This window comes from Drosophila innubila (assembly GCF_004354385.1).
Source record: "Drosophila innubila isolate TH190305 chromosome 2L unlocalized genomic scaffold, UK_Dinn_1.0 4_B_2L, whole genome shotgun sequence".
NCBI classification, from domain to species: domain Eukaryota; kingdom Metazoa; phylum Arthropoda; class Insecta; order Diptera; family Drosophilidae; genus Drosophila; species Drosophila innubila.
In genome coordinates this window covers 24,236,214-24,262,836 of record NW_022995372.1, presented here as the reverse complement: position 1 = coordinate 24,262,836, position 26,623 = coordinate 24,236,214, and the positions used below count along the sequence as shown (strand labels likewise).

The following is a 26,623-nucleotide window of genomic DNA, read 5'->3' as shown; positions in this document are numbered from 1 at the left end:
CTGGTATGATTGTTTTTTTAATTTGTTGTTGGATTTCGTGCGGAGCGGGTCTAGTGCGCGGAACAGAATTTTGCCAACTGACGGCTGTTTACTTTGTTTAAACATTAAATTCGCGGAGCGCCAAAAAACGTTAGAGTCACAACAGAAGAAGGTGAAGAAGAGCTGGACTGTGAAGAGATTGTAATTTTGTAAAATTAGTTGTAAGAGTAAACAACAAAATTGAATTGATTTTATTCACTGCGTCCCGTTCGTATGCGTGTGTGTGCGTGCGTGCATATTTGTGTGTCAGAGTGTGACGGTGTGATAAAAGCAAACGTAAATCATGTGCAATTAAAGGGTCAATCACCCAACAACATAATAACAGCAACAACATCAATATTTATAATATACATATAATAGTAGCTTAAACAATTATAATTGATATATATGAGCTAAGAAGGAACTGCAACTGAAAGCGAAAGAGGCAAACTGCAGCGAATTGGATTTAAAACAAATCCACAAAGTGATGCAACTGCAAAACAAACAAAATACATTAATATAAACTGAATGCTTTGTATAAATCTGTGTGATTGTGTGTGTTTTGTTATACACGTGTACACATTGAGAAAACAACCTTAAAAGAGAGCTGCAAAAACAATAACAAAAACAAAAGGCTTTGCATAATAAGAAGCGACATCAGCAAAAAGAAAAAAAATAAATATGAAAATGAAAAATATCAATGCAAGGTGATTTCAAGCATTTAATCTACTTATTTACCACCACAAACACCTGACGTCTCTTTCAACTTTCAGTGTGTGCGTCCATACACATATAGAGTGTTGCGTCTTCTTCTTGTCTTCTGTCTTGTCTGGCTAGCCAAGGGGTCTCCCAGCTCCCGTCCTGCGGCCCCAGCAGCTCCACAACAACAACAAGACTTGTTTTGCCTTACAGCTGTACATTACATATGTTTATTTGCATGTCCCTGTGTGTGTGTGTGTGTGTTTGCGCGTGTGTGGGTTTCCTCATATATACATATACATATGTATCTGAGCATGCTTGTATGCATGTGTGTGAGCTCACTTGTTACAGATTCATTTTAGTTCTTTTTCTGCTCTCCCACATCGCAAAAGGTTTTTCTTTGTTGTCGCCTTTTCATGAGTTGCCTTTTCAATACCCTAGCACTACATAATAGGAGTATATTGAAGCTGCAGTCTATAAGAACAACAAATTAGAGTTACCTTATCAATAAGTTTACTTTAGAATTGCCTGACTGAATTTATTTAACCCTTTAAGTGCCCTTTAGTATTGTAGCATGTCCTGTATCTTCTTTTGGGGCATGGCCTGACGCAAAACTTGGAATATGAATCATTTGGTCTACTATTGTTTTATAACAGGGTAGCTACGAGTCGAGCATTCCCATTTGATTTATTACTGCCTGTCAATTGATTTATATTTGCATAATCGTTCTTTGCTCGACCGACGATCAAATTTATAAGTAAGTATACGCTAAGTGCTTTGGCCATGGCAATTTCATGCTACAAAAAATACATGCATAGGTATATATATATTTACTTAAGTTCCCTTTTATCGATATACTTACATATAAGTACATACACAGATGTATGCCTGCAATGCGTGAATATTTTCAAGTATGTGCTAAAAATGCCCCATAATAAACAGAATTCACATATCATAAGTGGAGCCACCTTTAGTTTATACATTTACATATGTGCTATTGTGAGTATTTCTAATAAATACGGATTATGAAGTTTTAATAAATAAACCAATTTTAATAAAATTTTGTTAATTTATTCCGAAAGCCCAAATAAATCATGCTAATTATAGCAATGAACAAAATCAAAGAATTTAAATGTATTTATTCAACTATGTCAGAGACTCTGCAATATTTATTATTTATATAAAATGCAAAAAAAAGAAGATTATTAATATTGTCAAAGCTCCTGTTTTCCTAGTCAGAAAAGAAGATACCAGCTAATAATGAATATATGACTATTTGGTTCCTTTGGAATTACATTTTAAGATTGTTGTTAATCTTATATACAATACAACCGGCTTCACTATTCAACATTTGTTTTAACTCATCCAAAATTTTATTTTCACCTTATTATCATAAATTTTATAGCACAAGGCGTAGAAATTTTTGGACTTTGACTGTTGAAAGTCCAGCTTAAATCTTTGTCTAAGACAATATATGATTTTTCCCTTTCTAATTCCAGACCTATTATGTTGACTTAAATTCTAATGACAATTTGATCGATAGTTGAATATTTGGATTTGTTACTTTTCTAATTTCGTTGAGTTGTTGCTCTTTGTTTTAACATAATACTTCAAGTATTGACTCATGGAACATTTGAATCTACTTATGTCTAGCACCTTGTCCACTTTCGTTTCATAACGAGTTTGGTCATGGCAAAAGTTAGCGGTTTTCTTGTTTGTCGAAGTCGTTGAACAAACTGCAATCGGTTTGAACGACAAAAAAATCAAACTGGTTTCACATTAAGATACTTACATACATACGGCTGCAGATATTCACACACACATATATATATATATATGTACATACAGGCACATATGCTACTACCTGTTCTCTAAACAGTAAACTACTTAGTCATCACTTGACCATTAGTTAGATCTACACATGTCCAAAATATAAAGAGAAAGATATTAAATAATTTAATAAAATTAGCAATATGAGAAAACAAATAGACAAACAGTCTGAAAAAAATGAACATTTTTAATTTTATTTTGTATTTAAAAGTTAAACCCAATGAGTCTCGTTTTGTTTTTGTTTTCCAAGAACATGTAATTAATATAAGAAAATAATAAATTTGTATGTGAATATAAAATATAAATTTGTAAGCAATATTCTACATAAAAGTAAAAATTTTAAGGTTTCTTTTATAGGTTTGTCGTAATAGAGAAAATTTATTTTATGGTATTATACGGGGTATCGATTTCAAATGCAGCTAAAGCTTTATTATTTCCGCATACTTTCCAAGCAAGTTAAAAAGTTTTCTACAAATTAGTAATTTTTTTTAGGTATTCCTCTGTCTAACAACATTTTAGTCGTAAAAAACAGTTGCACCTTATTTATAAATAAATAAATGTAACAATAGCCATGATTTTATTTGGTAACTTCTTACACACACACACACACACATATAAACACTGATGTGTGTACGTAGTTGTGTTTATATTCAATTGTGGGCCAATATTCATGCAGCTGTTGCCATTTCTTGCGCTTGGCTGCCTCGAGATGCCTCCCCTCCCCCTTGATGCAAGCTCACTAAGTTGTTCCCTGGCTCCCACTTGCTCTCTGTTCCAGTTCCCCACGTGTTGGTGCTTACAATTAGCTGACGGAGCAGTTGCCGAATCTTTGCACGTAACCGAAAATGCAAAAATCAACATAATCAACTCACAAGTTTCAAGTCGCGGATCTAACGGTGTTTGTGTATCTCATTGGTACAATTAAGAAAACTGAAAACCGGTTCGGCTTCGCTCGTTTTCGTTCGTCAGTTCGTTTCTTGGGCACATTTGCTCATTCGCTTGTTCGCTCGAGTTGCTTATTGAACCGCGTCTCTCTCTCGCCTAGACACACACACACCAACAAAGTTACTCTTTCATTATGTGGTATACCACATTTGGCGTGATCTACACAAATATTTTGCAAATATCTTCTAGAGAATTGCAATTAATAAGCATCCAAATATCTTTTCAGCAAAAAAAATTAACAGCAAAAAACCAAAATTTTGATGAATGCCAAATACATGTATAGATAAAAAATAGCATTATAACCAACAACAATTTGTTTACAAACATTGGAAAAGAAATTCCCTAAAAAAATGCAATGCAATGAATGAATAAATACGTGTTCAATAATTAGTTCTGAATACTGTGCAGCTGTCAACGATCGTCCAAGGATATAACTATATATACATAATTTACTACACAAATATGATATGAAAGGTGAGTGTTACAATACAATTACACATATAGGGTGTAAGTTTCATGGCATAGATTGCAGTCTTCAAAATCCTTAAAATTTATAAAATTGCTCCAAGATATGAGGAACTCAGTAAAAAACGATTATCATTATTATTAATGTATTATTTTATTATTCTTAAATTGTAAATGTACATACAAAAGGGTAAACTAAACTAAACTAGAGACAGTAAAGTTATCTAAATATTTTTCTCATTTATTCAAAAAATGTAAAACTCATAGAAAACGATCGTTTTATTGAATTTAGCGGGAATATGTAGTTGATTTCGACTTAACAACATAATAAATTAATTGAAAAACTTGAATAAAGTAATCTGCAAGTTTGCAAATTTTACTTTTTATAAAGCTGGAGTTTTTTAAATAAAATTAAGCTCCCAACATACATTTTAACTGTGACTAATTTCAACTTAATCCACTTTCTTATTAATATGTGTGTGTGTAACTTAATTAATATTTGTCGTCATTTCTGCTATATGTCCATGAAATCTATTTTGTATACATTTAAAAAGTGTCAACAAGAAATTTCGCAAGCTGCGTAATCTTTTAATATACAGACATATAGAAAAATGTGTCATTAGCATTTCAATGGATTGATTTCACGTTGTTTGGTATATTACGTGATTTGTTTTCGATTTGGAAAACGGTTAATCGAAATAAGCCCAAAACTGAAGCGTGGCCATGTCGAAAATTTTTGTAATAAAAGAGTGTGAAACCAAATATCAATCAAACTCAGAGCTCAAAGTCACAAGAGCAACGATTGTTGAAAGCCAAAGCTTTAACCCAACATGTCAGGCCAAATGATTCGTCGGAACACGAAATACTCATACACACATTCATTCACTCACTCATTCACTGAACGAATAACTTTACAAACTAGCAGAATGTTTGGCCCGTTGTTTCTTTTTCCTTTCAATTTTTTTGTTGTTACCAACAATCATGGCATGGAAAATGTGTGGAAAATCGATTATAACAGGCCTAATGTAAAAACTTCAAGCTACCGAAAATTGTTTGTCAGCCCACAAAATTTCCGTTATGGCCATTCAACTGGCAAAAGCCAAAACTCCACAGAACATTCAATCAATGTTTATTTCATCTCGTATCAATGATATCGTTAGTAATACTCATAATCATCAAGTTTTCCCCGGTTTCATTTCTTTCAAATGCTTTGTAGGCCTATTACGGTCACTACAATTAAGTTATATAACAAGTATAATTTTGTTGCAATCATCGAATGAGTTTTTCTATTGTTTAATTACAGGTAAAAGCGCGCGCAATTTTATTTATAAAATTGGGAAACTTGTGCATTGGGTGTAGAGGAAATGTGGTGTATAATTTGATGGAAATTTAACATTTTCTCAGGAAAAAATAAATAGATGATGTAAGTTCAGTTATAGCTTTTAATTCAGTGAGAAATTGCATAGCCAAAGTAGGAATCAAAGCTGTTATTATAGGTATGCATGATATCTATGGAGATCTAAGAAATATCTGATCAGTTTATACAAATCCAAAACTCCTCTGCATTATCAGTTTGTAATTTTCATAGCTTTCTTCCATTATAATAGATTGTTAAATCCAAGAATTTTTAGTATTGAAAGCATAAACACAACTGAGGAATCTTATGCGAAGTGATATTCAAAAAACAAGAAGCACTTGGAATACTTTTTAATTTGTTTAGCCTATTCGATGTGTTTGGCTTATAATGGGCATTAAAAACAACATAAAAATAAGTTAAGCTAACGTACTTAAATTTTCAGTTTAAAAACTGCTTGAATTTTATATGAGTTTCGGGCTAATCAAATGTCTGGGAGGTAATTAGATGAGTTTATAAGTGGCCAGCACTAGAAATACCCACGATTAAATCGTATCATTAGTGAAAATACAAAAAAAATCTCAGGGTATATGTTAACACAAGCTGTGCGAATTTATTTGAGTTTAGGGTTAAACAAATTCGTTTTCATAACCGGGTTTTGTTTTCTTTTCTCATTCTCAGCGAGCGGAGAAAGCAGGTGACGCTGACTAAATACAATTAAAAACAATGCGTGATTTTTAAACAACATCCCGAAAAGAAAACAAGTAGAATGCTGGTAACTAAGGGTTCAACTCTGGCATACCCTGTAGTTGACTTTGTATTCAAATATTTAAAGAGATTAAAGATTCGAAGCGTTTTTTTTTCAGTAAATCACTCTTTAAATATTAGAAAATTATTAAATTAACATTTATATTATTATTTTATAATATAAATTATAACATTTACTTCACTTTCTCTTAATATATTAGATCAGCTGATAGTTGCAGGGTATATTTAAACACATGCCTCTTGGGTGACACGACGAATAACAACAATAATAAAAAAGAGTACAAACAATAATAAAAAATTCGTGTAAGTTCACCAAAATTACAACAACAGTTTAACTTTTGTGCGTAGCTCTGTGTTCCTATGTATCTATATCTATGTGTGTGTGTGTGTATGTGTATCTGTGTGTCAACTATCATTTGTGTACAGATTTAGGGCGCAGTTATTCACCTATTTATTTAATTTTCAATGGGCACAACACGAAGCGAAATTTGTGATTGTGTTATTTGTTACTTTGTCGCATGTTTGAGTTTTACAGCTTTTTTAGGTCATTTTGATGTGTACTGTTTATTGTTGTGCTTGTCCGGCAACAACATTTAAATGCAACTCGTGTCGTTTATCTATAAGTTATTTGAGAAATCATCAGCGCCATTTTTTGCATGGGGAAACACAATTAAAACGATTTTTTAAAATTTGCTGTGCACTTTTCTCATGCAGGAAATGCGATGTTAATAAATGCCAGACAATAACAACAATAAAATGCCTAAATTGCACATTTTATTGTTTTGTCATAAATTTGTTAATAACTGATTGAGAAATTTAACGCTAGTATTTAAGCTTGCTATTAATTGCTATTAATCTGTCTCATATTTGGGGATGAGAGTTTCATTAATAACATTGCAAATTATTATTAGTTTTAAAAGAAAATTATTATTATGATTCTCCAGACTTATTTTAGACTTTTAATCTAATAAAAACATATGAATCTAATAAATTCTCCCCCGAAAGACTGTTAATTCATAATGCAAACTTTACAATTACTCAGATAAATAATTAAAATTCAGATAATCAAGTCAATATGCTAGATAATAATGGAATTTTTTCTGTTATTATAAAAGTTTGTTTGTTATGCTTTACCAAGATATTGGACTGCAAACTGTGCGGATGCATTTCTATCTTAGATTCCAGTTCTCTGATCTTGCTTCAGCTAATCCCTTACAACTTGAGATTATTTTTAGCGTTTAGGTATAAACAAAACTGTGCGTTAATATCTCAAGTTGCACAAACAAACCATTACTTACCGCAAAGCTTTTAGTGGCAGTCGAGGAGTCTAGAATCTAGATAGAACTTGCTTAAAATATATTTAGCTTCTTTGTCTTGATAATCAGTTCACTCCCTGTTTATTTTTCTTTGGTAAATACAATTTATAGACACGTAAATAGAAGCAGTTTGTATAACAGCAGTGACAACATCAGCTGTCATGTGTTTATCCTGTTAACTGCATGATTGAGCGGCATCAACGACGAGAAGGGAGCTGGGGTCTGTTATCGTACTGTTGACTGACAATATTTTTAATATAGTACACAATTTAATAAGATGACAAAATAACTTTCTTTATACCTTTTTCTTTTATTCATATTCATTAAGCAGTTCAATGTCTTCCGAGAATCCATTAATGAAACGATTCATGGTTATTGAATCCTGATCTGAGCCCACGTAGACTTCTTTCAATTAATCAACTGTCGTGTGTAATTATTAAAATTATGAGTTCAGGGCAAGTGTAGTGTCTCTCTGGCTTTTGTTAGTCGCATTTTAAGTTGTTGTTTTTGTATTTGTATTTGTCTTTATGGCAAATTTATTTATAATCTCAGTGCGATCCGTGTCGTGCTGTCAGCCTCCTACAACGCTTTTGTTGTCTGTTGCTGTGCAATCGAGTGTGTGAGTGTGTGTAAGCTAAAAGTTATTTTCGTATTGGTGTCCACACACACAGACATACACACACTGCCCACACACAAACAAATATATCTGCAGAGAACACGTGTCAAGATATACACACATTTTGACACTGTCATCGTTGTGTCGTTTTTGTTGCTCTTTAAAATGTTAGTGCTAATCTAATTATGTATATTACAATATATAGAAAGAGAGCAAAAAAAGAAGGCAAATTTTTTAAACAGAAGCTAAAGAAATCTTGTTTACATTTTAAAATAAATAAGGCACATTTTAATAATTTTCCCGCCTGACTATTATAAAACCCCCAGAATTGTCCGGCTTTAGATTAAACCAAAATTCAAAACTTGCAGATCATTTGATACCCAGTAAACGATAAAAACAAAGCATAATAATTCACAACTGCTTCTTGGTTTTATGGCTGTTGTTATAAAAATAAAGTTAAGAAAGTAAATAAAGAGACACAGCTGTGACGTCAAACTGCAAGTGGTGCTGTAAGACCTTGATATCGATAGGCATACGAATATTTATGTCTATTTTGTGATAGGAAATGTGCGCATTCGGTTACGACTTTGTTTTGCCCAAAAATTCATTTATTTGAAATTTGACGTTACAGCTTTGCTGTTTACCCTTTTATAAAAACTGCAACTTAGCATGTCTAGTGGGTGTAATGAGCTTATCTCGGTCAGAAACAGCTCAAAAGTATGCTTTAAAAGATTAATATCTTAGTAGAAAGATGCTAAACTGACACTGTTAAAGTTCTTTTATATGTTAGGTTTCTAAACATGATGTTACACAATCTTAAAAGAGTGTAGGGAATTACTTCTAACAAGGCTTCTAAAATCTCCACATTATTACCTTTTTTGTAGGCATTTTCATATTAAAACTAGGGGGCTCCGCCTGGTATTAGTTTGGTTGAGATATATCATATAACCAAAAAGTTTTTCAAACTAAAACTTCGATCGGTCCTATGACAGCTATATGATATAGTGGTCCGATTTGAACCAACTTCTGTAAGGATGTATAAGACTAGCTTTAATGCATTATTTATCAGTTTGTTTATGATATCTCATAAAACAAAAAAGTTTTTCATACTAAGTCTTGATGTTCGCCCGATCGGTCATATGACGGCTATGTGATATAGTATTCCGATTTGAACTAACTTCCGTCAGGATATATTAAACCAAGTTAAATGCATACTGTATTAATTTTCTATACTAAGACATGATTTTCGCCCGATTGGTCCTATGAGAGCTATATGATATAGTGGTCCGATTTGAACCAACTTCGGTAAGCATGTATAAGACTAAGCTAAATGCATATTCTATAAGTTAAGTTATGATAAAAAGTTTTTCATACTAAGACTTGATCTTCGCCCGATCGGTTTTATGACAGCTGTATGATATAGTGGTCCGATCGCAAAAAGAAACAAGCTTGATCTGCTATATGGGAACTTACCTACCAAGTTTGGTGTCTCTAGCTCTTATAGTCTCTGAGATCTAGGTGTTCATACAGACGGTCGGACAGACAGACAGACGGACATTGCAAGCACTGCCATCTTGTCGATGCGGTGCTGCCAACTTTCAATTTTCAAACGGGTAAATTACTGCACTCGAAATATAATTAAATGATAATTACACTGAACTTTGACGTTCGCTAATACCAAAGTTTACAGTATCATATGAATTAAATTAAAAGCACTATTAACACATAACTAACATAACTTGTAATCTGTGAGAACAAAGCTGTTGATTTTTTGACCTTAAGCATTACGAGTATCTAAATCATGAGAGTTAAAACTGCTAAAGTGTTGATTAAGATCAGCAGTGAATTTTAATGTTATCAAGTTCTTTAACTTGTGTAAAACTTTGCCAAGTTGACGTAATTTTATGGCAAACTTATTGCCATGCAAAGTGTGTGTAATTTTTTTAATTTGTAAAACGCATTTAAAGTTGGTTTATCAGTGCGAAGATGTTGAAGTCACGTCCTTTCTGGGTTATTCCACAGTCTCAAACTCAATCTCTGACTATCAGCATTTCTCAATGTCGATGTTGATGCGGATCACGCAATCAAATCAATCGCTGTCGCTCTTTCTGTCTAGTTCTTCTCTCTCTGTCTTTGTCTGTTGGGCGTACATTGAACCTAAAGCATATGCCTGATGCAAGACTGATGAAAAGCTAATATAATACAATAAAAGATTAAGCAACGATCTCTACAGTTTTCTTTGCAAAGTTCTACAATGTTTTGTCAACATTAACAATCAAATACTATTCTTAAAGTTTTGACTTTTGGCTGGAATGGTAAAGGTCATTAAAGTAAAAAATTAAACAAAAACAAACACCAGTCAAAAGTTTTCAAAGCCATTTTAAAAGTACCAAAAAAAGAAACTTGTTTGAGTCTCGAAACAAACTCGTCAAGTGTCCAGCGGCAAGTTGGGAGCATGTGTCATACTTTCTGTCTGTGTGTCTGTCTGTCTGTCTGTTTAGGCTTTGGTTTTACTTTTATTCACTTGTTATTTTCTATTCACTTTTTTTCATTGCTGTTTAATTGTTTCGTTTCTTTCCATTCATTTATTGTTCTCACACTTTAAGAATTTTAATGTGTATATAAAATGATTGTAGCGACAAAACTAAATTTGGATTCGCAATGCATTCATTGTTCCTGACTGTATTCACTTTTATTTATGCATCTACAACCATATGTCCATATATAATCGTGTGCGTTTCGAATACAGGAAGCTAATTTGCAAAACTTGTTTTTCTTATTCGCTTTGATGATTCGTGTTTTTGTATCTTGTGGCTTTTTGTGTTACTAGAGAAGCATTTAAAGAGACAGGCTATGGACTTTCACAAAGTTTTTTAAAGTCGTCTCTTTAGTAGCGAATTATACCCTGTATATGTCATGCTGCATGGAGTATAGGTAATTCAAGTCTTTAATATCATTTATAGCTTATTAAAATTGCTTTTTCTTTCATTATAATTATTCTTTAGCTCTTTCCCGCAGTATATTTTGTTTATAATTAAAACTTCCCTTTTAAATTTCTTCTATAGAGCATCTCATAAATTCAATTTATCGATACAATAGTTGTTCTTCCTATTGTATTTCTCAGAATTCACAACAGAATAACTGAGTGTCCATATAAGATACATTTGAACATTTTGTGAGATACATTTGAGCTGATAATAAGAACGAATGATAAATGATAATTGCAGGCAGTGTAAATGAAAAGTGTTTCATTTGTCAATTGATAAGAGCTCCCGAGAGTCGGAACTTGACTCTAGATAATTATGCACATGGAGACTGACAGCTGTTCTACGGGTAAAAGTCGTTCAAAACTGTTTCTTTGTCTGTCGTCTAGAATCGTGTTTGTATACTCTTGCAGAGGGTAAAATTGTTTTTTTGTAGTTTCCAATTTTTTTTTATTAAAAATATTTACTTAATCTGAATAAGGAAAGCCCTGGGACATAAATAAAGATTAAAAATATCAAAGTCAATTGAGCAATTGTTTTATTCACACATTCCTTTTTTTAAGAAGGCTGATTAATTATTATAATTAATATTCTTCCTTTTTTTACGAATAAGAAATCCATTTTTATAATTATTGTTATGTTGAATGTGTTATTAGGCACATTATGCGAAAAATAAAATAAAAAAAAAACTTCCTGTGTTTTTAATATAACTTTTTGTCTATGGATATCTACTTATGTACCTGTTTAATCAACTTTTTAAAAAATCTTCAGCGCTCTGCTAAGGTATTTAAATAGCGGTGTTCCGATAAAAAACTTTTTTTCTTGTTTTTCTTCAACTACTGTTGATACTTGTTATTTTGAAGACACATTTGCGCAAATAGAAAACCGTATTCTTCCCCATCGTCATACGAGTAGTATCTGGAAGCGAGGCAATTACGAAAATATATTGTATAAACAACACGCTGATAACACTGCGGGCCTTTCGAAAACTAAACAATTAGAATTATATACCAGACCTACGTATATATATTTATATGTGTATAGAAATGACTACCTAACCACATACGTTGAAACATGTATGTCAAATCATGTAATGCTGCATAGCCTCGAACGTTTTTGTTTTTGACATTGATGATTTGATAATCTCTCGAGGGAAGGCAAGCATGTTGTTTCGTCTGGAGATCAACGTAAGCTTCGTCTTTGGGGACCGGAAAGTTGGTTATGCTTCATGTGTTGTAGCAATCTACAAAGTACTCATATACTCATACTCACACTCACACACAATTAACGTTTACTTTGTACACATTTATGTTGGGGCAATTTACAATTTACGTCCCGAACTTTATGAGCAAATATCAACAATGGCATTTAAATATTTGAAAATTGTCTCAATTAGCTGAACTTTAGCACACAAAAAAGAGAAATACAAAATTAATTTGAGGTAAAGCTTACTTAAAATATCTATTGATTACATACCTTAAGTATGAACTGTTTAAATCGAAAACTTCATTTGAATTGATTAATTTCAGATAACGTCATATGACGCGTCATATGACGTCATGACGTTAGAAATATTTGGAATACTAGTAATTATCGCACTGTATTTTCCTGAGTTCAAATAAATATTTCGTCTAGATTTTTCATAAGAATTTAAAAAATTCAATAGCTGATAAGCTTTTTCTTAATAATAAGGTGCTTATGCGAAACTAAATAATCTCTCAGTCAAAATATTTAAATGACCCTCAAGGAAATACCCGTAATAGGCGCACTGCATTTTTCTCAGTCCAAATGTCGAATCCACAATGTATAAAAACATTTGTGCGACTGGACGATAAGAATTTTAAAATGATTATAAAGTCGCTTGACTTTATGACCTATATTTTAATAATCAAATAATGGAAATTAAATCCAAACATATGCATTGCATAAATAATGCGAATTTTTGTCGAAATTTTTAGAACTTTTTTAAAATTCATTTAATTCTTAAGATGACGTTCATTTTGAACTGATTTATAAATAGTTTAAAAATGTTTTAATTTCAAAAGTACATAAATAGAAAAAAAGGAGTTTTTTTAAGTTTCGAAGTTCAAAATCCTATTAAATTAAGTTTTCGATTAGACTTCGTTGCATGTAAAATATTTTCGCTGTGATTTGACAAAAATCGAACTACTAAAATGAAACAAAAGTCGGTAGCAATTTGAGATTGGTCAATCTAGGGTTTCGTTTTGTATACTTTCGCACATTGAAAGCGACTTTCGGTTAGACGAACTGACGTCTTAAGTTTCCTAAGTCCCTCGTTGTGCCCCCATTTGTTGCAATTCAGACACTCGTGCAATTACTTTGGGGGATTTTGGAATTCAACAAAATCCGTTGAAGCTTTTTAGCGAGTGGGTTGATTGTGGTGCTGACTGAGAGGGTCTTTTATATTGTTGACGTGTTGGAATCATCAAACCCACCCAAATGACTCGCCGAGCAAAACGACAACTAGACGAGTCGAGGAGTTAGATGGAGTGTATCGAATTACAAGTCTGTTGAGACGGTAGCTAATCCTCTTAGTCAGTTCAGTGCGTTTTTTGATGCACTGAATCACAAATTTGCCATTGTTGTTGTTGCTGTTGTTACTTTTGTTATTATTATTGTTTTTAATTGTGCAAAAAGTCACATGACGCCCAAAGCGAAAGATCGTTGGCTTTGCGTCTTTGTTGTAATTGTTACTCAAGACTGGCTTCTCTTCATCTTGCGGCATCTTCTTTCTTTGGGGTGCACGCAAAGGTGGCAGCTGAGTCACTTGGCAAGTTGAATGGACGCAACTTGCGGCTTTTTTATACCCGGTACTCAAAGTGAACGCGAGTATATTAACTCGGTGGCAATCTATGGCTATATACATTAAAAACTCGCATTAACTCTTACATCTCAATGACTATAAGAGATAGAGCTACCAAAATTTGGTGTCCATAAAATTGATAACAAGAAAAGCTAAAAATGATGACTTTGATGACCTTTGATTTATTATATAATTTTCATATCGATCGAAAGTTATTCAAAAAACTATTTTCTTGATGATTTAGTCTTCAATCGTAGTTTGTATATACACCCGTTACTTAAGACATAAGTTAAAGTATATATTTTCTGTTTTTTTTTTAACTTTGTACATTTATTAGTCTTATATTTGTCGGCTAAAGAGTATCTTACTGTCGAGCTCACTCTTTTTTTTTCCTGAGCTGGTTACCGAACTTTTTGCCTTTGTTCTTCTTGTGATTCTTCAGATGTTTCTGCATCATCTGCTTTAATTTTGCCAAGCGTTGAACTCGATGATTAGCAAAAAAAAAAATCAGTTAGACAAAGCTGGTCTTAAGCACCGTTAAGCACCAATATCTGCGTATTGACAAACAAATAAGTATTTAATTGCAAAATGAACTGTGTCCAACTCTGTCTTAGTCTCAGTCTTCTCTTCTCTTCTGCTCTCCTCTCTTCTGTCTCATGTGGGAGTGTTTCTGCAACCGGTATAAGTCGCTGTCCGCCTTTGTATTTGTGGTCATTGGTAATGGTACTCGTTTGGCCAGCTTTGAAGGCCACGTTAGTTGACAACGCGTCAGACAATCAACTATTTTGGACTGTATGTAGGTTGGAAAGTTATGCAAACATCGTTGATGGAATCGAATGTGTCAAGACAATGACTTGCACTTAATTAACAACACAAACATATTAACAAATAACTATATTTAATTTATGTGACAATATCATACGTGTAATTTACAAGTTTTCCACCAGTTGTGGTAGATTTTCCATATCCGGTAGAACAATTAATTAGTAATCAACTTTTAATTTACAAAGCTAAGACAACTAGTTCTAGATTGATTGAACATATATTAAAAAGTTACCTTGTCATTAAATTCGAGAAATTCTTCATCTTCTTCAATATCCAAAAAATCGGATAATACAAAAACATTAACATGTTTTTTTTTTAAGAATTAAACATTTATACAACAGTTTTCAACATATTTTTTACTTTTTTTGAGTGTGAAATATATCAATATCCTGATAATTATTTATTAATTCCAATTCAAAGTCAGTCTTTTCTGAAACTTAGGAAAAAATTTACATAATTCCCACGATAATTAATTTCTTTTATTTTTAGCTATCAAATTGCTATAAAAAGTACGATATGAAATTGTATTACGAAATTTATATATCATAGTCTGACCTCGACAAATGAGTGGTTTAATTGACCGAGTCATTAAAGATGCTGAACAACAAGTTTCCGCGGGGGAATGAATTATGTTGACAGTTTGCAAGTCTTATCCACATCCAGTAAACCGTTTTAATAATACTTGCACATCACATATAGAAATATATTTATATTTATTTGATAAAATCACTTGGATAAGATCTTACAAAAAAGTATTACAAACATGGCATGACAATCCAGGTTTGTAAATAGTAAAATTTCCGCTTTTATTACAAACAACAATATTCACCCGTATTACGTAATATTTGCTGTAATTTACGTATTATAACGAACACAATAAAAAAGACGTCTCTTACAACTGATCGGCAGTTGGCAAAATGTGTCCGAGTTCCAAGTTATTGTTGCTGGAGATGAACTTAATTATCTTTAATTGCCCAAAAAATGAACTCGATTTATGTACTTTCCCTTCGAATAATGTCAGGAATGTCAGTTCCTTGATAATTAGCAGATGTTCCCTTTTGATTAAGAAGCTTAAATGTATTTTTTCGCTCTGTAATTTATTGAAATAATGTTACATTAACAATTGAGTAGCATTTGCAGTTGAACTTGTTCAAATTATTATCTTTTTAATTGACTTTAGATAAATGAATGGAAATGCACTTTGTCTAAATTACATTTGCGTGTTCTGTTTTGATACATCTATCGAGCCTTACATCGTTGTACATTTCCTATTTGATTATGTGTATTAAGCGTAGAATAGACTATATAGATAGGTACTAAAGGCACGTCCTCCATGGTCACATATTCATGGCATGTACGTTCCTTTTAAGTCACCATCACTAGTTAGGTGGTATTTATATAAATTTTACATCTACATTGTCACTATATTTGACAGCTCAAGCGCCCTCCATGTTCACTTTTGTTATCTTTTAAGAACATATATTCGATGACCACTCTTTCCAAGTCTTTTAAACATAATATTCGGTGATTTTTAAGTAGCTTGGTCACTTTATTCAACTATGCAAACGTCCTCCATGTTCATTTTTTTTGTATTTTTAATAACTTTTAATTTTGACGTTCATTATAAAATGCTTTTATCACGAGTACAGTTAAATTTAACATTAAAAGTTTACCAAAATCAAGTGGGAAAGGCTATAGTCGCGATCCCGAATATAGGATACCCGTTACTTATTTCAATATATATAAAAGTATTTTAAAGAAATTACTTGTATTACTTTAAAAACATTAAATCGCCATAGCTGCCGTTCTACTTGTCCGATCTTGATGCGGTTCAGTGGGATAATAGATAATATTACTAGATAACGGTAACGTGTAGTGGTTTTTCGCGATTTGCGGGGGCGGTGAGGGGCGTGGCTTAAATTTGAAAGAAAATTGATCTGCGTGGGGCCTATAGAAATATGTGTGCCAATTTTGGTTACTCTACCTCTTATAGTCACTGAGATCCGATTGTTCATACGGACGGACAGACAGACAGACGGACGGACAGACAGACGGACATGGCTATATCGACTCTGCAGTTCATGCTGATCAAGAATATATTTACCTTATGGGGTCGGAGATGCTTCCTTCTCCCTGTTACATAAATTCCAACGAACATAATATACCCTTTTACTAATTTTTTGAGTAACGGGTATAAACGAGTATCGACAGCCTTTGAATCCATCAGTTCTTTATTTTTATTTGTTAGATGCATTTAATTAAATTCGTGATAATCCCATTTGGGGCACAACCTAGGGAACTATTGCATTGGATACTTGCCAAAAAAATGCACGACAGAAGTGGAGAAAAGAAGAAGAAGAGGAATTACAAAATTTTGTCATTGGATGCGCAGATGCGACATAAGCCGAACGTTTTTTGCTGTGACACCAAAAATTGGATAACATGAAAGCAATAAGCTGAAACATTTGTGGGTCAACACGAGCCAAGTAGAAATTATAATACATATAGATACAGATACTACATATGTATGCTTATGTATGTGAGGAGTAGCTATACCAAAAAAAAAAAGCTGAAGTATGTTTTAAGAGTCTAAGGCACATAATTGGCTAACTGGTTCAGTGGGCTCAACGTTGGAGTTGCATCCAGGAGGAACAACAGTAGACGGGGCATTTGCCTAGAATATGGGTCAGATTGGAAGCCGTACATTGCAGTTAAGCACCGGTCGGGAATAACTAGAGCTTAGGCCAAGACAAATCTGCAATTAGTCAACCACCCACAATGCAATTTATATGAGCCATCAAAGCAAAGGAGAAGAGGGAACGGAGCGGGAATAGGTCTCGGAACAGCAGGTGCAACGTTGGCCATTTCATGATTTTGATATTTGCTTTGTCGTTGTCAATCGATAATGGAACGCCATGAGCAAAGGATATTACAGTATATTGAAAGACTGAGCTGTAGATATGTACATAGATACACAGAGATAAAAATAGAGATGTATTAAGTGATAGATTTTTAAATGAAGGTGCAGATATGTACATAGAAATATGTACACATGTGTTAATATAGACAAAGATATTTCTTACAATTTGATGCAGAATTGAATATAAACATTGAGTTTTAACAATGTTTATATTTTTTGAATAGTTTAAAAACTATTTTATTTTTTTTTTGTGAAACTGAAAACAATGATATATAAAAAAGGTAAAGGGTATAGGTGAACAAAATTAATATTAAAATAACAAAACAAAATATGATGAGAGATTATAAAAAAACTATTGTTTCTTAATTTTGATTTTTAAATGTGAATTTTCTTTGTAATAAATTTATGACTAGTTATTGTGATATTCATAAATATTAATTTATTTGATATAAGAACTGTGTATAGATAAATATATAAATAAAATATTGAGTAATTAATATAGATATATCGATATGTAAACACTGTGATTTATATTGGATTCAGAATACATTTACTTATGTGGGTGTGGTTGTTGCTGCTGCTCTTTGCCGAGCCGCATATTAATGAAAGGGAAGTCAGCAACTGACGCCTTTTGTTGCCAATCTATGGCAAGTTGCAAGCTGTCCTCATCCTTGGACCAATCCACATCACATGTCCTCAGCTCGACAGGGCCATACTCACAAGCATATAACGTGTGTATTTTTAATAGGAAACGGCGTCATTCTCATCCTGCTGTCCCTCCCCCTTAACCTCCATATTTAGTCCCCATTGTCAGCAACAGCCTCGAGTGTGACATGTGGCATGTGGCAAGTAGGCTGAGCCGCACATCTAGTAAAGTGGTGGTCTGCCTGAAGCCTTTCCTAATTATTCTGCTGCCAGTTGTAGCATCGTGGCACTAAGATTTAAGGCACAATTAGTCTCGCAATAGGACCAAGCATCAAGCATTCAACACTCCAGGAAGTGGATTGTCTGCCCCGACATGACATTACTCTGACAACTGCCTACACATTAACTCGGGAAAACTGAACTTACACAGCATAATTAAAGGGTATCAGCTTAAATGTAAACCAAGTAGATGGAACTGGTCGATTCTAGTTGAATCTGTGTGTAACGAGACTTTACTGGTTTGAAGTTATAACATTTGTATTTATCTTAAGCTTTAAAAAATATAAGTAGTTATTTAGGCAGTTCAAATTACTAAAGAGCAAATCTTTGTCTTACCAGATACCTTTTCTTTATCATGAGCATCCATAATCTTTATCTATGTTATGATTATAAATCGTGAATCGAACTAAACCATCTGAAATATATTCTTCAGCTAAAATTCCAGTATGAATAAGTAATATAAATTGCTGTGTCCATTTATTACATAATCTATATCTCTTCATTTTCTTATTCAAATAGTTCTCTTTTATGTTTTGTTGCTTGCAGAATATGCCACAACGCCTTAGCCAAAGTTGCAACTAGAAAAAAAGGGGAAAACTCAGAGAACTGGTTGAATGGTCGTAAATGCGGAATACGAGAGCTTTAACATAAATGCAACAAAATGTCAACCAAAACAAGATCCGGTCCACAGCATACGGAGCAGTATACAAATCCATCCTACGAACAGGAATCCAATCCTGCGGTCACAGTAACGGGAGGGGGACCGGCAACGGGAACGGGAACATGCACGATGACAGCTGTTGTCCCTGTCACAGGCTTAGGAACAGCCTCAGGCTCAGGCTCAACCTCAGCTGTAGGCGATGTCGACACGACACATCGCAAAGGTCACAGGTGAGCAAAATCTAGAGGGAGGAAAGTGTGCTCAGGGATTGGGGGAAAATGTGCAATGGCACGACATCAAGTCAACTTGCCTATCACGTGCCATTTCCGAGTTCCAAAAACGCAAGCATTTACATACAATAAATTGACACCTGAGCTCCGAGTGCAAACAAAGCTCCGCATTATTTGTTTATCAGTATTCACGAGTGTATTCGATTATTTGTGTAATTAGGGATTACACAGGAAAAAAAATTCCGGTTAATTATCTTGGATTTTCTTAAATAATTTATCTTAATATAACAAATATATTCTGAGTTTCTACTCTAGAAAATACATGCTCAAATCAAAAATTTCTAACTTGATTTGAAGAATGATTTTTTTCTGTGTAAGATGACGGGAATACAGAAAAGGGCTGTTAACAAATTGCGACTCGTGGCTTTAATAATTTAAAAGGCTAAACACAATCGATGGCAAGTCGATTAACATCGAGTCGGTCAAATATTGATATACTCCCATTCAACGGTATTGTAAACGGCCTCAAGTCAAGGACAACACAGGCCTTGTGCCTTGTAGCACGTGAGGCACATTCCTTCGATGCAGTTCTCTGCAGTAGAAACTCCGCGAAATGGCATGAGTTGCAGTTTCAGTTGCCAGCTGCCAAGTGAAAGTGTTGGCTCCTATTTTATTTTTATTTTTCATTTGACATTGAATGGGATATTTGAAATTGAGTCCTTGAATTTGAATTTGAGTTTGAATGGAGCACAAGTTCTCGGCGTCGCTGGCAAAGGAATTTCAACTATTTATAACTGCAATCTCAGCTATCCTTAAGCAGCTTAAGATCCTTAAGCCCAACGTTGTGTGAGCTCAGCATTCATTTAATTTTCAGTACTCTTTTCTTGGAAAATTTTCATCTCTTTGAAATAAATCTGAAATGAATGAATCAAGTCGGTTTGAGCTTCGAATTCAATAAAAATATATAAAAAACATATTTAAGATATAGAGAAAAAACGAAGAAAAAAAAACGGTAAAAACAAGTTGTATATTAAAATGAAATGTATGTCTAATGTGTTATCGATTTCACGATCTTCGTTAGCACAGTTATCAATTACACAATCGATCAAGAAAAAAATATCGCCAACGTATTGTGTGATCGATTTATCAATTATATCACTAGAAAACGAATGCGTGAAAGTGTAAGCACAATAAAAAAACCTACAGTTTCTAAGATTTACTGATTTTACCGATACTAAAATTTGTATCAACACATTTATCGACAACTTTTTATCTGTATTTCGATAAAATAGGTTTTCTCTTTTTGAATTTAATAAAATTCTATCGATTGATCGGTTATTAGATTAAAAGTACAAGAAATAAATCTTTTAATTTATCGATAATATTATTAGCCAGCTACTAAAATATGTCGCAGTTCTGAAACTTAACCCTTTCAATTATTGTCAAGTTTAGAAATGAACAACAAAATTGCTGTTTTTATTATTTGTTAAAGTTAATGTACAAAATCACAGTCAAAAAAAAGTAACAAAGATAGTCCAACGAAAGTCATGAGAATTGAGTGGAAGATTAGTATTTGTTTAATCGATAGCTGAAAGATTTGTTGTCTGCTGTTCAATTGCAGGCGACAGGAATCGATGTACCAGATGACAGGTCTCTATTCGGAAGCGAATAGTGGAGACGATAGCAGCATAGATGCGGCACAGGATGGAGGAGGAGCACACACAGCTCACACGGGTGTTGCAACCACGATGATGTCAACAACAATGGGAGCAGGAACAACAACAGGAGGAGGAGGATCAGATATGAATGCCGTACTCAAGTGTCACAGTCGTCAACCATCAGCGAGTAAATGCAACAATGCCGATCATCAGCGGGACAATGATCATCATCACCATGATAATGATGAGGATGAGGAGCAGTTTAATTCGGGAGACTGTGGCATATTAAATTGCCGGCCATATGGCATCCAAAGATTTGCTAGGATTAAGATATTTGTCTTGCTGCTGTCGCTGCTGGTGATGATGCAACAGGCATTGAGTTCCGGCTACATTAACTCCGTGATAACGACAATTGAGAAACGTTTTGAGATACCCTCAAGTTATTCGGGTCTGATTGCATCCAGTTATGAGATTGGCAACGTCATAACCGTCATCTTTGTCAGCTATTTGGGCAGTCGACGACACATTCCCGTCTGGATTGGCATTGGTGCGGTAATTATGGGCATTGGATCCCTGGTTTTCATGGTGCCACACTTTACGGGTGAACCCAATCCGGGCATTGCAATCAAGAACAAGACTAGCGATAATATTTGTCGTAGCGCTCTGGTACGTGACCAGGATATGGATCTGGGTCGACTTTCTAGCGGTCTCTCCAACCAGCCCCTTGCCCCGCATACCCTGCGTGAGGACAACTGCCTGGAGGGTAAGGCCTCGACAACGGGTCCCGTTCTGCTCTTTGTGCTCGCCCAGCTTCTTCTCGGCTGCGGTGGCAGTCCCCTCTTCACCCTGGGCACCACCTATGTGGATGATCATGTGCGGACCGAGAGCTCATCGATGTACATTGGCTGCATGTACAGCATGGCGGCCTTTGGACCTGTCGTGGGCTTTCTTCTCGGCGCATATCTGTTATCCTTTCACATGGACTCGCTGTCATCTACCATCATATCCATAAGTGAGTAAAGTTATAACCAAATAACTATAATAATAATTCTTGATGAAGTCAGAGTGAAACATCATATAAAGTTGAAGTATATCTTCTACAATAACTTTTTTTTAACTTCCAAAAATTGTAGAACATAAAAAGAAATATTTAATTGCCTTTGTTTTTGAAATAAATAACTGCCACATAGAATATGGTGTATGATCTTTGATCAATGTTATTTTCTTTTGATAATCCAAATTTCCCTTAACAAACTATACTTTACCAAGTTTAATCGCCGCAGATTCGAATCTTGATAATAATTTTTGTCATATGGTATATGATATAATATGGTATATGATCTGTGATCAATATAACTTTCTTTTGATTTTCCAAATCTCCCTTACAAATTCTCAAAATCCTTTTTTTTTCAAGTATACCAAGTTTAATCGCCGCAGATTCCAATCATGATAATATTTGTTGTTCAATTTACTAGAAAATTGTATACCTAACCCAATCTCTTCCTTTTATTTTTTCTCAGCTCCCGGTGATCGTCGTTGGGTGGGCATGTGGTGGGGTGGCTTCCTCCTCTGCGGTGTCGTACTGCTTGTGGTGGCCGTGCCCTTCTTCTCCTTTCCCAAGGTGCTCACTCGCGAAAAGAAGAAGATACGAAAGAGTAGCGTTGTGCAACTCGCACTTCCAAATAACTCGACTGCAGCAGCAGCAGCGACCGATGAACTGGGAAAGGTGAAGAAGGAGATTGTGGCGGTGACCAGCAAAGAGGAGGAGGTACAACCGCAGCCCAAGGTGGACACGGGTTATGGCAAGGATATCAAGGATATACCGCAATCAATGCTGCGACTGGTGAAGAATCCTGTGTATATTGTCACCTGCCTGGGAGCCTGCATGGAACTGATGATTGTATCCGGCTTTGTGGTCTTCCTGCCCAAGTATCTGGAGACGCAGTTCAGTCTGGGCAAGAGTCAGGCGAACATCTTTACGGGTTCGATTGCCGTACCCGGTGCCTGCATTGGCATCTTCATCGGCGGCTGCATCCTCAAGCGATTCCAGCTTAAACCCAAAGGTGCCGTTCAATTTGTACTCATCACAAATGTCATCTGCTTGGCCTGCTATGCAATGTTGTTCTTTTTGGGCTGTGACAATCTCAAAATGGCCGGAACAACAATACCGTATTACACAAAGCAGGGTTCGACTTTGGAGCAACCATTTCAGGTGAATTTAACAGCCGCTTGCAACTTTGGATGCGAGTGTCTGACCGGCGAAGTGGAACCCGTTTGTGGCAACAATGGATTGACCTACTTCAGTCCCTGTCATGCCGGCTGCACTGCCTTCTCCTCCAGCTCCAACTATACAAATTGTGCATGTAAGTGAATGAATAACTCAAGTTATTTCTCAAACGATTTACTCACTTCTCTCTCCCTTTCCCTCTCTCTCTCTCTCTCTTTCTCTTTTTTTCTCTTTTTTTCAGGTGTTCACGCTAACATTTCAAGCAGCATTTATCGCGGCGCCGGCGGCAGTCAAGCTCAAGCTCTCAGCGCCAACGAAGACTTTGCCGAGGTGACCGTGGTGCCGGTAGCCACAGCTGGACCTTGTGCCACACCCTGTCGCACCATTTATCCATTCCTCATTCTGCTCTTCTTCATGACATTCGTTGTGGCCTCCACACAGATGCCCCTGCTCATGATTGTCCTTCGCTCCGTTTCGGAGGAGGAGCGCTCGTTTGCTCTGGGCATGCAGTTTGTCATCTTTCGATTATTTGGTTATATTCCTGCACCCATTGTATTCGGCAATCTCATTGATTCTACCTGCCTGCTCTGGAAGTCATCTTGTGGCGAGAAAGGCGGTCGCTGTCTCATCTACGACATTGAAAAGTTCCGCTACAAGTGAGCTTAATTTTATATTTATATATGTTTATATATATACAGATTACAGATTATTTATTATTATTTATTAATTTTACTATTAAAATATTAACTTGCCCTCTTCTAATGCAGATATGTGGGTCTCTGTGCCGTTGTCAAGTTGGTTGCCTTGTGTATCTTCATCGTGGATTGGTGGCTCGTGCGCAGGCGCAAGCAGCTCGAGAAAACGAAACCTCTGAATGCCACTGATCCCATTATTGGCTCTATCATCAGCTTGGATAAATGTGAGTCTCAATATGCGATTATTTAGGAAGTTTTGTCGACAACTGATAACAGAACAAATTTTTAATTTATAATAAATTATGTTTATACAGATACGTAATATATCAATATAAAAAAACTTCCTTAAACCTTTGCAGTGTTTGAGGAGAAGCTATCTGGAAGTGAGCCAAATACTGGATTCGTGGGCGGCAATGGAGATTTGATAATACCAACTGAAATATTGCGACACTCACGAAATGATTCACGCACCATGCAACTGGAGTATTGGTGAGTACTTTGAATATGCGTTCGTGAACTGAAGCTAATTTTAATTCATTTGCAGCTACGACAAATGCGGACAGGTGTTGCCAGCAGCAAACACTTGCCACATGCCGCAGACAAAGTCGAAGAAGCACTTTCGCAGTGCCTCGTGTGATGTGAAGATGATCAGAAGCTTTGCCAAGGATCACAATGTGCCTGTCAATGCGGCGGATGCGGCAGGCGATAAATACCGGAATCTAAAGAAGCTGCAATCGCACACACGCAATCACTCGACGGATCTAAACCCCCATGATGTGCGGCACAAGACGCTGCGTGATGATCCAACGCTACCCATACGCTTTATACAGAATCAGTTGAGGCCACAGGATTGCGCCGAGGAGGATGACGATGATGAGCTCACCACGGGCTGTGGACACTTTGTGAAGAAGCATTCACGGAATCACAGCTACGATCAGATTTACATGCCCAACAATATACGCTTCGATGCTGATTTCTTGCGGCATCCACATCATTCGCATCACAGCAATCCCAAAAAGAATGTCAATGTGCTGAAGAACGTTGTGAGCTGTGATGCCAGCAACAAGCTGAAGAATTCCAATGAGACAGAAGCTGCAGCGACAGGCTCACGTTGCCACTCGCGCAACAATTCCAAGGATCTAAATACACAAGCTGCACAGACATTATCAGAGCCCACAACTGGACTCAGCATATTGCGGCATCGACGCACCAACTCAAAGGATCTAAACTACAGCATATTGCCCACTGAAATGACTGCAACTGCAATTGCGCCAACCAATGTGGGGACAAGTGCTTTACACAATCGTGCAGCACAGCAACCACATCAGCAACATACACGAAATACATCGCATCACAAGATACAGATCGATGATGATCGGAATGGGCTCATTAACGACAACGATGACGACGAGGAATCATCCTCGATTCGTTTGTAGATGCGCTAGTTGGAAATGTTCCTGTGCTTAGTGTAGCAATAATCAATTCTCCAATGTCTCAAGTAACTTTAAGCTGATTACGGTTTGTGGCACCTGAAAATGAAGCCTTTACATTCCAGGCAGTGCAATATCCCAATTCAATACAACTTCAATTTTAATTACAAATCCAAATCCCAATTTGAAGTCCACTCTGAATATGCATCCCAATGTTTATGCCCAAGTGTATGTCTGTCTACAAATTCCTTAATGAATGAATGAATTTGACTTGAGCTGCTTTATTTGTACTTACAACCAAGTGTTCAATTGTACTTTCCTCATAGAGATACAAGTAAACAACAAGATGATTCATCTTTTTTATACAAAATCTATTTTGAAAACCGATTCACTAGAGTTCGTTCATATTTTGGAGCAACAAATATTGCTACAATAGTTATGAATAGTTTAATAGTTTATTGTGTAAGCATTAGTAGCAACAGCAAAAACTACAATAATAATTATAATAGTAAGAAGAACATTTTGTAGTTGTTAGCTCGTTGTGATAGGCATATTTTATATAAATTGAATATGTATGTTCCATTTGGACTGTACTTGACACAACGCAAGTTCAAGTCAAAGTACACAAAAGTTAAAAATATTGAATTTTTATAAACCGTCTCTTAGAACAGATCATGAAAATGTCGTAGAACTGCTTGTTGTACTGAACCTTAACCTGCTTGAAAAAGACTCTGAAACTGTCTCTCGATTTCGAATTATCCCTGCTGACGGCTTTTACTTACATTTACTTTACATTGTGCAATCTCTAGGTTTCGAAATATTAAAGAAATTTATTGTGTATTAACATTTGGACTGCGTGCACTTTTAAAGATTACCAACAGAAAATTTCAACTAAATTCATGATATGAATATTAATACTAAATATTTATAAAAAAAAAAACAATTGTCAATGGAAATTGTGCTGTGAAATAATGTGTGAGTAAATAAACAAAGAAAAGAAAGGAAATAAATAAAATGTTTAGAAAATGCAATAAATAATAACATGTTCTATATATTGTATTAGATAAGGAATCCATATCAGAGCCTTACTAAATGACAGTCTCTCACATAGAAAGCATGAAGTCGAATTCCGTAAAATCCTTAACAACAACAAACAATTTAGTGATGCATAATTAAACGTTTTAATACAGAACATCGTACTTTAAGCGATAAAGCCTTAAATATATCAATTAAT

The 26,623-nt window shown here is 35.0% G+C and overlaps 1 protein-coding gene across 1 annotated transcript; it reads left to right on the top strand.

The window, feature by feature from the left end:
* The first annotated feature begins 54 nt into the window (after positions 1-54).
* On the top strand, positions 55-26,381 carry LOC117779748 (solute carrier organic anion transporter family member 5A1). Its single transcript, XM_034616046.1, has 9 exons — positions 55-151; positions 3,735-3,966; positions 19,035-19,379; positions 21,001-22,049; positions 22,558-23,400; positions 23,506-23,920; positions 24,032-24,183; positions 24,319-24,448; positions 24,504-26,381. The coding sequence occupies exons 3-9, from the start codon at positions 19,150-19,152 to the stop codon at positions 25,393-25,395; spliced, it is 3,711 nt and encodes a 1,236-aa protein (XP_034471937.1). The 5' UTR covers positions 55-151; positions 3,735-3,966; positions 19,035-19,149; the 3' UTR covers positions 25,396-26,381.
* Positions 26,382-26,623: the final 242 nt, after the last annotated feature.

Bases quoted from the DNA above. Each gene is read 5' to 3' on its own strand.
- LOC117779748 (XM_034616046.1), top strand. From the start codon at position 19,150: ATGTCAACCAAAACAAGATCCGGTCCACAGCATACGGAGCAGTATACA. The intron at 23,921-24,031 runs GTGAGCTTAATT...CTTCTAATGCAG, and splicing joins ATTGAAAAGTTCCGCTACAA to ATATGTGGGTCTCTGTGCCG. The intron at 24,184-24,318 runs GTGAGTCTCAAT...AAACCTTTGCAG, and splicing joins TATCATCAGCTTGGATAAAT to TGTTTGAGGAGAAGCTATCT.